We start from the raw sequence: 13,615 nt of genomic DNA, 5'->3' as shown, positions 1-13,615 counted from the left end.
CACTGGGGATATTTTAGACTATTTACTGAGTACTTTTCAGAAGTCTCATTATTATCAATGACAGGTAACTCCTATATACACAGCTGATAACACCCGATCCACCAATGTCACAGCTCACCTACTCCCTCCTGCTTCATAGTGACCATTGCACATGCTCAGTAGATGCTTCAGTAGATAAGATGGCCGGGGTCCGTCTATTGCGGTCAATGTGCATGAAGCTGACCCCGCAATCAGCAGATGGGAAAGGCTGGTCGTCTGTTACTCTCTCTAGTGGAAAATCACTACCGTATGTTGTTATTGTGAAAACCTCTATTAAAGGGGCGGTACCAAGTTGTAAAGTTATGAATAGGTCTATTATAGCCGTATAGGATGAATAGATCAGTGATGCATGTGCTCGTCGCTGCTTCCTTCCGACCGGGACAGAACAGACGCTGGGAGCGACTGCACAAACTCTCAGCGCTGGACCTGGGGAGGGCGAGTAAAGCAAGTTTTTTTTTTTTTTTTTTTAAATAAACCGCAGTCAGGGCAGAGGGGGCTACTCATATCTTTTAAAAGGTTGTCCACTACTTTTACATTGATGGTCTATCCTTAGGATAGGTCATCAATGTCTGATCGTTCCGGGTCCAACACCCGCCACCTCCACTGATCAGCTGTTCTCTGTCTCGGCGGCAGCGGGCAGCTGGGCTTGCTCAATTCTGCAGATGGTCTGTCTTCTGATAGTGGCCGGGTACCGCACATCCACCTATTATTGATTAGAATGGAAGACTGATGTGCAGTACCCGGCCACTATCAGAAAACTGAGTAGTACTAGAACTGTGCATTCCCTGCTGCCACCACCGGGACCGAGAACAGCTGATCGGTGGAGGTGCCGGGTGTCAGACCCCGGCCAATCAGTGTAAAAGTAGTGGACAACCTCTTTTAAAAATGTAACATCCAGACGATATGGAAATATGATATGTAGTTTGATTTTGTTTGTCTTAAAGGGAATCTGTCAGCAGGATTTTGCTATGTACGCTGAAGCCAGCATGCTGCAAGGGTCAACACAGAGAATTCAGGGATGCCTGTGTTGTCACAGTCCGATCTGTTGTTTGTTTGCTATGTTTGTTTAAGCAGCAGGACTTATCATTGCAGGACTACAAAGTCATACACATGGCAGTCCGGCACGCCCCCTCCTCCTCCAACACCTTCCTGTACAATCTTTATAGAGAGCCTGATGTGTGCGGGGATAGCGCTCTCAGCTCTGCTACATGGCTCTATCTGTCAGAACAGCTGCAGCCAGTAATCTAAGTGATACATCGTTGGAATCAGAATCTCTTTGCCTACATCATGCTGCTCTCAAATGAGGCAGCAAAAACCTGCTGACAGATTCCCTTTAAAGGTGTGGGACAGAGGTTTTTCCAAAATTGGAAAACTCCTTATGTTCTTATAGGGGGCACACAACAGTTTTGAATAATTGGGCAGGCGCTCGTGGCCTCCGCCCAGATCCTCCCAGCACCACCTGTTATGGCGAAGTTGATTCAAACTGGTGAGAAAATGCAATAACTAGAAGAAAAAATTGTTTTAACTTTTTGGTAAAAAATGTTACTACTTTTTTATAGTTTTTTCGTCACTTTTCTGGCTTAGAAGCTTTGGTGAGCCGGTGCCCATGTGTGCATGGTGTTCTTGTTTGTGTTGTAGTGATGTTTGTGTTGTGTGTTACAGCTGTATTGTGCCTTTCAAGATGACAAGTATCTGTACATGGTGATGGAGTACATGCCTGGCGGAGACCTCGTCAACCTCATGAGCAACTACGACGTGCCTGAGAAGTGGGCGAAGTTCTACACCGCGGAAGTGGTCCTAGCCCTGGACGCCATTCACTCCATGGGTTTGATCCACCGAGACGTCAAACCGGACAATATGCTGCTGGACAAACATGGCCACTTGAAGCTGGCGGACTTCGGCACGTGTATGAAGATGGATGAAGTAAGTAAAGAAACCGAAATCGGAGGGGGGAATCTTCAGGTGCAAAATTGTGCGACTTCTCACAGACACTGGCGACTTTATGGGCTTCAGAGCGGACTTCTCCAAAAATATTTTATTTTAGTAAATATTCGTTTTTAATGGAATATCAATTGTACACCATCTTTTCTTACAACTCAGTGTTGTGCCTCTGTTATTCCTCCTGGCATTGTATGAATAAATTGGCAGCTGGGTGTTACCAGTTGGAGGTGTGTCCGTGTACCGCTGTCCAATCAGTGCTGAGAATACCAGACCTTGTAGGGACAATGCACTGTTTTGACATAGGGATTGGTACTGGCATTTCCAGGAGGAACAACAGAGGGAACAGCAGAATATAAATCTTTGAGAAAAGTAGCTTCACAATTGTTATTTTATGAGAAATACAATTACTTGCTGAAACACACAAGTCAGTAGAGCGGACAGCTGCCCTTTTTACACAGTTTTACCCATTTTTTTAATTCTTTTATATATTTCTTGGAAAGCTGGGTGACCACCGATATATTTAGGGCACTTTTTTTTTTTTTTAATTTGTCCTGATTATTAAACTAACGTTTTTCCTTTATTACAACAGTGTATCAATAAGCAGAATTGCCTTTCATGTTTCTGAAAAAGCTGGGTTACAACCTCCTTAAGACCCAACTTTCCTAGGAACTGTTACAATTTTTTTTTTTTCACTTTTATTTTTAACATCTTGTAGTTCTTTCTCTGTTTTAACATGTCATCACTTATCTTCTAGATCTGTGACGGAGCAACTTAAAAATATGTCACCGGATTTCACAATACATACATTATTCAATCCATTATTCAATACATTATTAAATAGATTAAGGCTATGTGCGCACGTTGCGTACAGTCACTGCAGAATTTTCTGCAGCGATCTGAAGAGCACACGTGCGCTTCAAATCGCTGCAGAAAATGTCCGTAGAGAAAAAAAAAAAAAGCCGATTCCATGCGCTCTGCCTGCAGCTCCTCCCATAGACAAAGCGGGGGATGCCGGCAAAGCGCACTGAAGAAGTGACATGTCACTTCTTGAACGCAGCGCTTCGGGCAGCAGCCGAAGCGCTGCGCTCCAAGACGCCACGTGCGCACGGCCCCTGCACAATCTCCATAGACTGTGCAGGGGACGCAGGACGCATGCAGTTACGCTGCGCTACAAAGCGCAGCGTAACTGCATGTATTTACGCAACGTGCGCACATAGCCTTATTGGACTTGATGAGACTGGTGTACTTACTTTGAAAATCTTTGTCAGAATGGCTGCATATTCCCGATATTAGGCCGGAGTCACACTTGCACGTATCTCATCACCTGGCACAGCCGCACACTTTCCTGACAGGATTGGGTTGGCTGCATAGAAATACATGCAGCGACCCGCTCCTGTCAGAGTGTGCGGCCGTGCCGGGTGATGCGATGCTAGATATACACAAGTGACTCCGGCCTCAAGGTAAGCATTTTATGAGCCCGGCTGAAGAGTGACAGAGAGCAGTCTGTGTATTCAGTCCCTTCTCCATGCTGTGGCTGAATCTCCACCCATCTTGTCTGATTGATAACTACTCAGTGTCCCTCCTCCCTGCTGCTGCTGCTGAATCTCCACCAACCTAGCCAATATGCATCTCCTCATTGTCCCTTTTCCTGCTGAGATCTCCAAGTCTTCAGTACAAGCTGCAGCTATCCACCCACCCTGAGGGACAGATGCAGCTTGTACTAAGGAGTTTGAGATCTCCGCATCAGGAAAGAGGGACAATGAGGAGATGCATTTTGGCTAGGTTGGTGGAGATTCAGCCACAGCAGGGAGGAGGGACACTGAGGATCTGGTGAGCAGAGATTAAGTTAAATTTTCTCAGAGGACCGTTCACCAGGTTTAGCACATTAAACTTGCCACATATGGGGAATAAAACAGTCTTTATTATTTTAATTTCCCATCTCTGTTGCCTACATATTAGATTGTAAAATTTAGGTTTAAAATTTGTGACAAACCCAACGGTGGTGTGTACTTCTTCTCCTGCATGAGGTTGTTGACCAATCAAAAGCAGGAGTTGTCAAGCAGGGAAAAAAAGAACACCCTCAAAGTCAGGTATTGATAATTAGCCCTGCTCAGCCCTGATTTCTGCATCTACACCAACCTGATTTCATCCCACAGCAGTCAGTGTTGGGGATTAGGAATCAGCCTTTAGAAAGGAGATCTGCAGAGATTTTTGTAATCGCCCTCAGTTTAGCTCGCTCCTCCACCCACCCCCCCCCACTACACTGACTGCAGTGAGATAAATACTGAATGTGTAATCACATCTGACTCCTCTGTATCCCCTCACACTGACTGCTGTGAATCGAAAGCTGGAAGTGTTTGTAATGACACTCGCCTCTTCTCCACTCTGCACAGTAGTTGCAGAGATTTTCGCTGAGAGCAGGGCTGTCTATCGTTACATCTCACAGGGGAAGGCATGTTCTTCTGACCTTCTGGGGAGTGAACTTTTTTTTTTTTTTTTCTTTTTCCCTTGCGTGACCTCTCCTGCTCATCTCTGGTAACACCCCACACCTTAATATCTCATATAAATTATAACCGAAACTTTAAAAGCCAATATCTCTACAACTAAGATGAAAAAGATAAAAACTTATACTCATGCTCTATGCCATGATGGCGCCAGTTTGACATGCTCACGCTGGTGATAGGTCCTCTTTAAAGGGATTTTCAGCCATTCTGACGTGGACTATTGAAGTAAATACACCAGCCTCATCTGGCTTATGTATGCATGAATGTTGACGCTTTATTCAGTCTTTATGAAAATAACAGCCAAGTCTAGAGCTCTGTCAAGTGTCCTAGACTTTGAAGGGAGCGATATTTTTACGTTGTGTGGATCTGCAATGATTAGACTCATTATCTTTAGGTTTTCTCTCGTAATTATAAACATGCAGCGGCGGTCTGCCTGCCACCAGCTGCAGCGGTCTGCGCGCCACCAGCTGCAGCGGTCTGCGCGCCACCAGCTGCAGCGGTCTGCGCGCCACCAGCTGCAGCGGTCTGCGCGCCACCAGCTGCAGCGGTCTGCGCGCCACCAGCTGCAGCGGTCTGCGCGCCACCAGCTGCAGCGGTCTGCGCGCCACCAGCTGCAGCGGTCTGCGCGCCACCAGCTGCAGCGGTCTGCGCGCCACCAGCTGCAGCGGTCTGCGCGCCACCAGCTGCAGCGGTCTGCGCGCCACCAGCTGCAGCGGTCTGCGCGCCACCAGCTGCAGCGGTCCTCCATATGCCTCTGTTGGTGCTTTTGCTGCAGTTTAGATAGATGCTAATTGCTCGCTGGTTTCTTAATCTTTACATGTTGGAGTTTTTCTGGTGTAACCCCCCCCTCAGTGTCACAATGAAGTCTCAGTCTATGGACATTCCAGACGCACATGCCAGAGACCTGGATTAAATTCTTCCTGAAGCCGTCACAGTCACTGCTTCCGCTCCTGAGGGCTCGGAGTACAGAATGTGCCAGCCGGCTCTCCGGATCACTTGGATGTTGCCATATAGGAGCAGGATATATGTGTGGAATGAGGGCTGATGAATAGAATATTTTAGGGATTGTTTTTGGGAAGTGCAGCCACGGCGTGTGATGAAATGGTGAGGATAGTGGAGCTCCTGCCGCCAGCTAGTGGTCATCTGGGGGAATAACACCCTGTACATTAATTATTAATGATGCTGACTTGTTGTTGCCGTTTCTTCCCTTCCGTACGCAGACGCTCAGATCTCTCGCCAGCGCTCGTAGCAGAGAGGCTTGCTTGCATCACACACAAATGATATTGGCAATGTATTTTTGTTTTTGTGATAGGTCAACTGTAGCAGATTTATTTTCCAGCAGGTTTGGTATTGTTATGCCATAGTGGTCTCCTTACCCCATCGAGGATATAGTTCCAGAGATATAGGTCTTTTTATTTAGTGCTCATTTTTATGATGTATACAATACAAATATAAATGAAGGCAGCAGACAAGCAAGCATAGCGCTGATACATTTGTTTGACCTGTTTTCAGGTCACAGAGATACTTTGGAACTAGTTTGGCTATGTTCACACATTTACTTTTTTGCTGCAGCAAAACTTGCTCTCTTGGCAGCAAAAGCTGCCTGGTTTAGCTGCCTGGTTTAGCTGCCTGGTTTAGCTGCCTGGTTTAGCTGCCTGGTTTAGCTGCCTCGTTTAGCTGCCTGGTTTAGCTGCCTGGTTTAGCTGCCTGGTTTATTCCTACATTTTTGTTGCATTTTTAGCTGTGTTTTTGGTTTGTCATTTGTCCACAGTACATGTTTAAGTAAAGTTAGTGTCATTCACCACAAAACCAGCCAAAATGCATGTTTTTGCAGCATTTTTTCCACTTTCCCATTGCTTCAATGGTGAAAAAAAGCTGTAAAAATGCTGATAGAATGTTCCTTCAAAAACACAGCAGTTTTCCATTTCAGTAAAAAAAAATAAAATAAAATTGTGCACATGAGAATTCTGAAATCTCATTGCTTTTCCTGGTTCTGTAAAAAGCAGCTTTCTCAAAAACCGTGTCCCACAAGAGGTCTAGTATTACAACTCTCCTCCACTGAAGGCCAAAACTGAGCTGCAGTACTTTGCACAACCTGTGGACAGAGGTGGCGCTTTCTAATCCCTTTAATGAGGTTGTGCCCCTATTTTAGTATTCTCTTAAATTGATAGTGCGCTGCTCGGCTGTCTCCGGCAGCTCCATTGGTGATGAATGGAGCAGAGTCCTGTTCTCAGAATCGATGATGGTGGTCCCAGTGGTCAGGACCCCAGAGATTTTAAAGTCCCCTGTCTAGGAAATAACATGCCAAGATGGGACAATCCCTTTAAATAAATATGGCAGCTGAAAGCGGTGGGGTTTCTTATCCTGTACAGTTCCTTTTAAGATCCTTCCATGAGCTAAAGCCAGGACCCATATTCAGCAAATCTGCCCATTGATAATAGCGGTTATCATATGATGTGAAATGCATCTGACAGATGTATATCAATGTGTATCTGTAGCACCAACACTGAGCACAGGCTGCCATAAATAGCAGCTTGTATTCTGCTGGTTATTGCCCAGGACAAAGGCATTGAAACTGGTTACTGCCGTCAACATTCTCATATTTTCTTGGAATTTGATTCATGAAGAGACCTACGGTATATCTCTTTATAAATCAGTATTTCTGACTCCAGCACATATTGGTATGGACAACACCGGTCTTGATGTATCTGGCCCTTACTGCCAGGTTTCCCGACAGGTTCCAGTGATCACTACAGTCCCTGTGGTCCAATACTTTGTGATTTGCTTAAAGTCCTGGGAACCTTCGAATAAGCAGGGATTGTCTAAAACAGAGAACCCTTCTAAATTGATAGCCGGGAGACAATCAGATGATTGCTGTGGAACTGAGCAGGGGAACATTCATCTACCCAGGAAAAAGGATGACACTGACTTAAAGGGGACCCGTCACTATGTAAAAAGTGGTTTGTTTTTGCACTTATTTTTATTCCCACTACTGCCTTGAGTAGTCCGGGCTTTGTTTTTTATAAATCCAACATACGGTTCCAGAGATATGGGCACATGTTTGTTTAGTGCTCATGTTATGGTCCTTACAAAGGGGGCGTGGCTCACAGGATTCTCTGGAGGCGTGTCTTTGGGCTACTAAATAAAAAAGCCAATATTTCTGGAACCATATGGCGGATTTTAAAAAAACAAAAAACTGATTACTCAGTGGAGCAGCGGGAATAAAATCAGCGCAAAAACTGGATGCTTTTGATCTGACGAAAAATTCTCTTTAGCAGAATTGCTATGTAAAATCGTTTTGTTCACGTTATGTCTTGTCGTAAAACTACACACAGGGAAAGAAAAAATATTTACCAACGATTAACATTATTAACCCTATAGTGGTATCGTTGGGTCTGATTCTTCACAATTGAAAAACTTCTATTGAGAAAAGGAAATATTTTTTTTCATAACCCAAACAAATAAATGAAGTTTAGTGTCGTTTAACAAGGTGTTAAAGGCTTTTACAGCAGCAGCGGCGGTGGAGGCGAGCCGTCCTACCACTTGTTTTTACTAGAGGCTGGCACTTGGTTTTATTGAATCCCGGCCTGGCAGTGCCCTAGGATAAGCCAGCGTTGTGGTTAGCTTTACAAGATAAGCGGCAGATATCAGTTGTCTTGAGAAACAAAGACATTTATTTATCCGGGAGAGCGCGCTCCAATGTCAATATTCCCCATGCGAGCTCAGTTAAATGGGTTTGTGATGAGTAACGATTCACTAGGTGTGCGGTGAATTACTCTGCTGGCAGCGGCGGTGATGATGGATGGTTCGGGCACCATACCTTTTGTGGTGTTTGGCTCTAGTTGTAGTATAAACTATTGTATCACCTGACAACCTAGCAAAGCGCTCGTTCAGTGCTAGACATGATCTTCTGTGTTGCTTATTAAAAAGTAAATAAAATAATCATTAAAAATCAGTGAATACAGACTTTCCCATTACGGAGATTCGGAAATGGCAGTTGGTGCTCATAAAGTTCTATGCAGAACTCTAACTGTTGATGAGAACTTGCAGCAGAATGTCTGTGCCTACTTCTAGCTTCTCCCCTCTCCATAGAATTTTCAAAGCACCAACTGTCCTATCTCAGTAATGAGAAAGTCTGCCTTCACTAAATAGATAAAAATTGGCAACTTTAAAACCAATGTGTGTTTTTTTTTTTTTAAGGTAGATTAAGGCTATGTGCCCACAAGACTCTGTACTCGTGGATTTTGCCGCGGAAAACCTGCGGATCTGGATTTTCTAGATAAATCTGCAGGTTTTAGCAAGTACAGACACTCCCCATGTAATCCTATGGGACCTGGGGAGTGCGGTGTCCATGCTGCGGTATGTGCGGCTGCGGAATATGGCGGCTTTCACACTACATTTTTTTAACATCCGTCATGAACGTTTTTTTTAATGCAAAAACGGATCCAGTGCAAATGCGTTTTCATTTCAATGCATTTGCAATGGACTCGTGTCAACCTGCGTTCACCTGCGTTTGCGTGCGTTATAGTGAGGATCCAGCGAGTTGCAGTCTTTTAACTTTTTTTCAAAAACGCTACTTGTAGCGTTTTTGAGCTGCGTCCAAATACTGCAAATTGCTGGATCCTGACTATACTGCACGCAAACGTATGTGAACGCTGGCATTCTGATAGACAGGATCCTGCTTGCTCTACTGAGCATGCCCAGAAACCAGCCTCGGGTGATAAGTCCCTCTCGCCCCCTCCCTCTCTGCCTCTCTCTCCCTCTCTCTCTCCCCCGCCTGAGAGCTGTGGACACTCGTAACCAAGATAAATATTGGGTAACCTAGCAAAGCGCTTCTCTTAGTTACCCGATGTTTACATTGGTTACGTGTGCAGGGAGCAGGCAGCCCGGCTCCTAGCACCTGCGGATGGTCGTAATCAACGTAAATATCGGGTATCCAAGCAAGTTACCCGATGTTTACCTTGGTTACGAGCCTCTGCAGCTGTCAGATGCCGGCTTCCAGTCTATCACGTACAGTTCCACTGACTCCCGATCCCATGACTCCAATGCCCCTCCATAAACTTAAAGTGACAAGATCCTGCAAAATAACACATGCGTTTGCATGCGTTTTTTTTGCTGTAAAAGCAGAATCCACTTTTACAGCAAAAAAAAGTTCATGACGCATGTTAAAAAAACGTAGTGTGAAAGCAGCCTATGCTGCGGATGTCCCGCAGCCGCACGTAACTGCATGTCAATTAGTCCTGCGGATGTCCCACCTCTCCACTATGGAGATAGAGCTGGAATCCCGCAGTTATGGATAGCTGTGGATTCCGGGGATCAGCTGCGGAAAACCTGCGGATATATCCGCGGGTACATTGTCCCGTAGGCGCACAGCCTAAGGCTATGTTCACGCACTGCGTTTTTACCAGCGGTTTTGCTGCAGAAATTTCTTGAGAAAATGGTTGTACCTTTCTGCAGACATTCCCCAGCAAAACCTATGGCAAAAAAAATTAGCTGTGCGCACACTGCGTTTTTTTCTTAAAATTCTTTCAGTCGATTTTCTTGAGAAAAAGAATGAGCATGTGACTTCTTTTCTGCAGCTAACTGCGTTACTCACTCCATTGACTGTAATGTAATCATGAAATCACGCAGGTAGCAAATTCTGTGCGGTTCATTGCGTTTTCCTGCGTTACTCCCGCGTTATGTCACGTTTTTCGGGACATAATGTTCATCCCTGCCCTGTGTTTTGCAGGGAAGTGATGTCATTATGATAGGAAGAGGAAGCTAAGTAAAGAGTAAACACACACAGCTCACACTCAATCTTTGGACGCCGCATGGAAGCACTTCCGTGTGACCTCCGTCGGGTGCCCGTGCAGTCTCTGTGTCCCGCTCCAGCCCCGCGGCTGCCCGCACTGCAGTATCAGCAGCTTCTCACACTGCAGTGCGGGCAGCCGCGAGGATGACGAGCGCTGCTGTCAAAAGGTTAGATGAGATCATTACCTGCTGTAACGATCTCCTGCACTCCTGGCGTCAGTGCTATCACTGCCTTCCATTGCCCGCCGCGTTCTCACGTCACGTCTCACGGGCGGCCCGAGACTGTCACTAGCGGTGACGTCACGGGCTCCCACGATGCTGCTGAGAACGCGGTGGGCATAGAAGTTAGTGTCAGCGCTGACGTCAGGAGTGCAGGAGATCATCACAGCAGGTAATGATCTCATCTAACCTCCTGACATCAGCGCTCGTCATCCCCTGCAGTGACCTGGGCTGACCTGATGATGCTAGCTCAGGTCACTGCACTACTCTCCCAGCCAATGGGGAACATTCTGTTCTTCATTGACTGGGACAGTGACTATGGTATGGATCGTCGTGGGACCCCATTATTGGATTACGCCGGACCCGGATTTGATTGTTCTTTTCAATGAAATGGTGACAGAGGGAATGTTTTGGGGAGTGTTTTTTCAAAAAAAACTTTTTTTACGTCAATTTTTTTTTCTTCTAACTGACAGGGTTGATGTCAGTTATCTGATAAACGTGTGACATCACTAACCTCAGGGCCTGATGCCAGGTGACATTACACATCTGGTATCAACCCCATTTATTACCCCGTTTGCCATCGCACCAGGGTAACTGGATGAGTTGGGGCAAAGCGCCAGGATTGGCACGTCTAATGGATGCGCCACTTCTGGGGTGGCTGTGGCCTGCTATTTTTAGGCTGGGGAGTGTCCAATGATGGTGGACCTCCCTAGTCTGAGAATACCAGACCACAGCTGTCCGCTTTACCTTGGCTGGTGATCCAATTTGGGGGGGACCCCATGTTTTTTGTTTTAAATTTATTTATTTATTGGTAAAATAACAGCATGGGGGGCCCTCTGCTTTGGATTACCAGCCAAGGTGAAGCTGCCAGCTGTGGTCTGAAGGCTGCAGCCGTCTGCTTTACCCTAGCTGGCTACAAAAGATATGGGGGACCCCACGCCGTTTTTTTTTTTTTTTTATTCATTTATCCATTGTCTATCTGTCTGCCTGTCTGTCTGCCTGCTATATTATTTATTGCTGTTAAAGCATTAAAAAACGCAGGGACCAACCTGCAAAAAAACCGCGGTAAAAACGCATGCGTTTTTCGGTGCGTTTTTTTTTTTTTTTTTTTTAACGCAGGTGCACTAATCCTTCACTCTCAAGAAATTTCTTGAGAAAAATCGTTTTTCTAGTGCGCACATAGCCTAAAATAAAGAGCCAGATTTTGATTCCCCGTGAAAGGAATTCGCCCGGCTTTTGTTTCCGTGCCTTTAAAAATATAAGAACGTCAGGAATGGACATCTTAAAACTATCCGTTCTTCCAATGGATCTCGCTACTATTGAGAAACCATAAAAAATGGTGCTTCAGACGCAGCATGCAGTACAACACTGTGTGCATTGCATCTCTTGATCGTCTTCCCAGGACGCGCACATATGACAAACGGGGCTGTCTTTTTTTTTTTTTTTTTTTTTTTTTTTTTTTCTTTTTTATGAGCAGAAACGGCCAAAGTGTTAGAGAACAGCCTGTCCGGATACTTGTGGTTGTGCAGATCGTAGCTCGCTGCATATATGGTCATGCCCCGGGAATGTTCTATGGTCATGCCCCGGGAATGTTCTACTACAGAACTGGGTAAATGAGAGAAGAAATGTATTCAGCGCGCACAATCCATTTATAACATGTCACATGCATTTATTATGCTGAAAAAAAACCCTCTAAACTAAAAAAGAAAATTAAAAAACTTCTAATTTTATATCCTTTCAATTTTAGAAGTTAAAGTGGATCTTTCGTCAAGTCAGAAGTGGCCAGTTTTTCATATTATTCTATTCTTGATAATCCGCTGAGTATTTTGCTTTTGATTTTTTAAAAATCTGCCATACGGTTCCAGAGATATGGGCCTTTTTCAAAGAGGCGTGGCTATCTAATTATGCAGAGCAGCCCAAAGACACGCCCCCAAGGCATCCTGTCAGCCACTCCCCTTTTGTAAAGATTAAAACCACCCAGCCCAGAATGAAAAGGCCCATATCTCTGGAACCGTATGGCGGATATTCAAAAAACTGAATACTCAAGGGAGCAGCAGGAATGAAATAAGAGCAAATACTGGCCACTTTTGACTTTGTGACACGTCCCCTTTAAATTCATACAATGAGCGAAATGGTGTGATTACTCTCCACTATCTGCTCTGTGCCTTTTCAAGGAAGACTCTTCATATCGGCTTCAGCCTCTGTCCCTCGTCAGCAGTCCGCAGCTAAAGCTATTGTCACTGATCTGGGCACACACAGGGTCGGTAAGGCCTGTAAGAGCTCAAAATAAACATTTTCCCTCTGACCCTTTGCCATAGTAATACTTTGCTAAAAATACATTGGAGTAAGGAATCTCTTTAAGTGATATATTTATGCAGACCGGAAGAAGAGGAGACTGCTCATATGTAAGACGCAGAGAAGTTTCTGTTAGCGGAGCTGTCCTCTATAGAATGCTTCTTTCCATTAGACATTTAAAGGGGCAGATAAGGCCGTATGATGTGACATCCAAGGTGGAAACGATAGAGGAAAGGTGTATGAAGAAGCCAAAATTGGATCATGAGTCACCACTGACTACACTTGCACCATTTCCGGTCACAGTGAGGATCTTCCGGTCACAGTGAGGGTCTTTCGGTCACAGTGAGGGTCTTTCGGTCACAGTGAGGGTCTTCACGGTCACAGTGAGGGTCTTCACGGTCACAGTGAGGGTCTTCACGGTCACAGTGAGGGTCTTCCCGGTCACAGTGAGGGTCTTCCCGGTCACAGTGAGGGTCTTCCCCCCCCCGTCACAGTGAGGGTCTTCCCCCCCCCCCCCCCGTCACAGTGAGGGTCTTCCCCCCCCCCCCCCCCCGTCACAGTGAGGGTCTTCCCCCCCCCCCGTCACAGTGAGGGTCTTCCCCCCCCCCCGTCACAGTGAGGGTCTTCCCCCCCCCCCCCGTCACAGTGAGGGTCTTCCCCCCCCCCCCCCCGTCACAGTGAGGGTCTTCCCCCCCCCCCCCCCCCGTCACAGTGAGGGTCTTCCCCCCCCCCCCCCCGTCACAGTGAGGGTCTTCCCCCCCCCCCCCCGTCACAGTGAGGGTCTTCCCCCCCCCCCCCCCGTCACAGTGAGGGTCTCCCCCCCC

The 13,615-nt window shown here is 46.1% G+C and overlaps 1 protein-coding gene across 4 annotated transcripts in view; it reads left to right on the top strand.

Annotated features, from left to right (window-relative positions):
• ROCK2 (Rho associated coiled-coil containing protein kinase 2) overlaps positions 1-13,615 on the top strand; it is a 297,338-nt gene that overhangs the window by 123,026 nt on the left and 160,697 nt on the right. For all 4 annotated transcript variants that reach the window (XM_075341111.1, XM_075341114.1, XM_075341113.1 and 1 more), the window contains exon 5: positions 1,702-1,962. In XM_075341111.1, coding sequence (XP_075197226.1) covers positions 1,702-1,962 — 261 coding nt within the window. The remainder of the gene's footprint in view (positions 1-1,701; positions 1,963-13,615) is intronic.

Source organism: Anomaloglossus baeobatrachus, chromosome 3, assembly GCF_048569485.1.
Source record: "Anomaloglossus baeobatrachus isolate aAnoBae1 chromosome 3, aAnoBae1.hap1, whole genome shotgun sequence".
Lineage (NCBI taxonomy): Eukaryota > Metazoa > Chordata > Amphibia > Anura > Aromobatidae > Anomaloglossus > Anomaloglossus baeobatrachus.
This window is presented reverse-complemented; position numbering and strand designations above follow the sequence as displayed.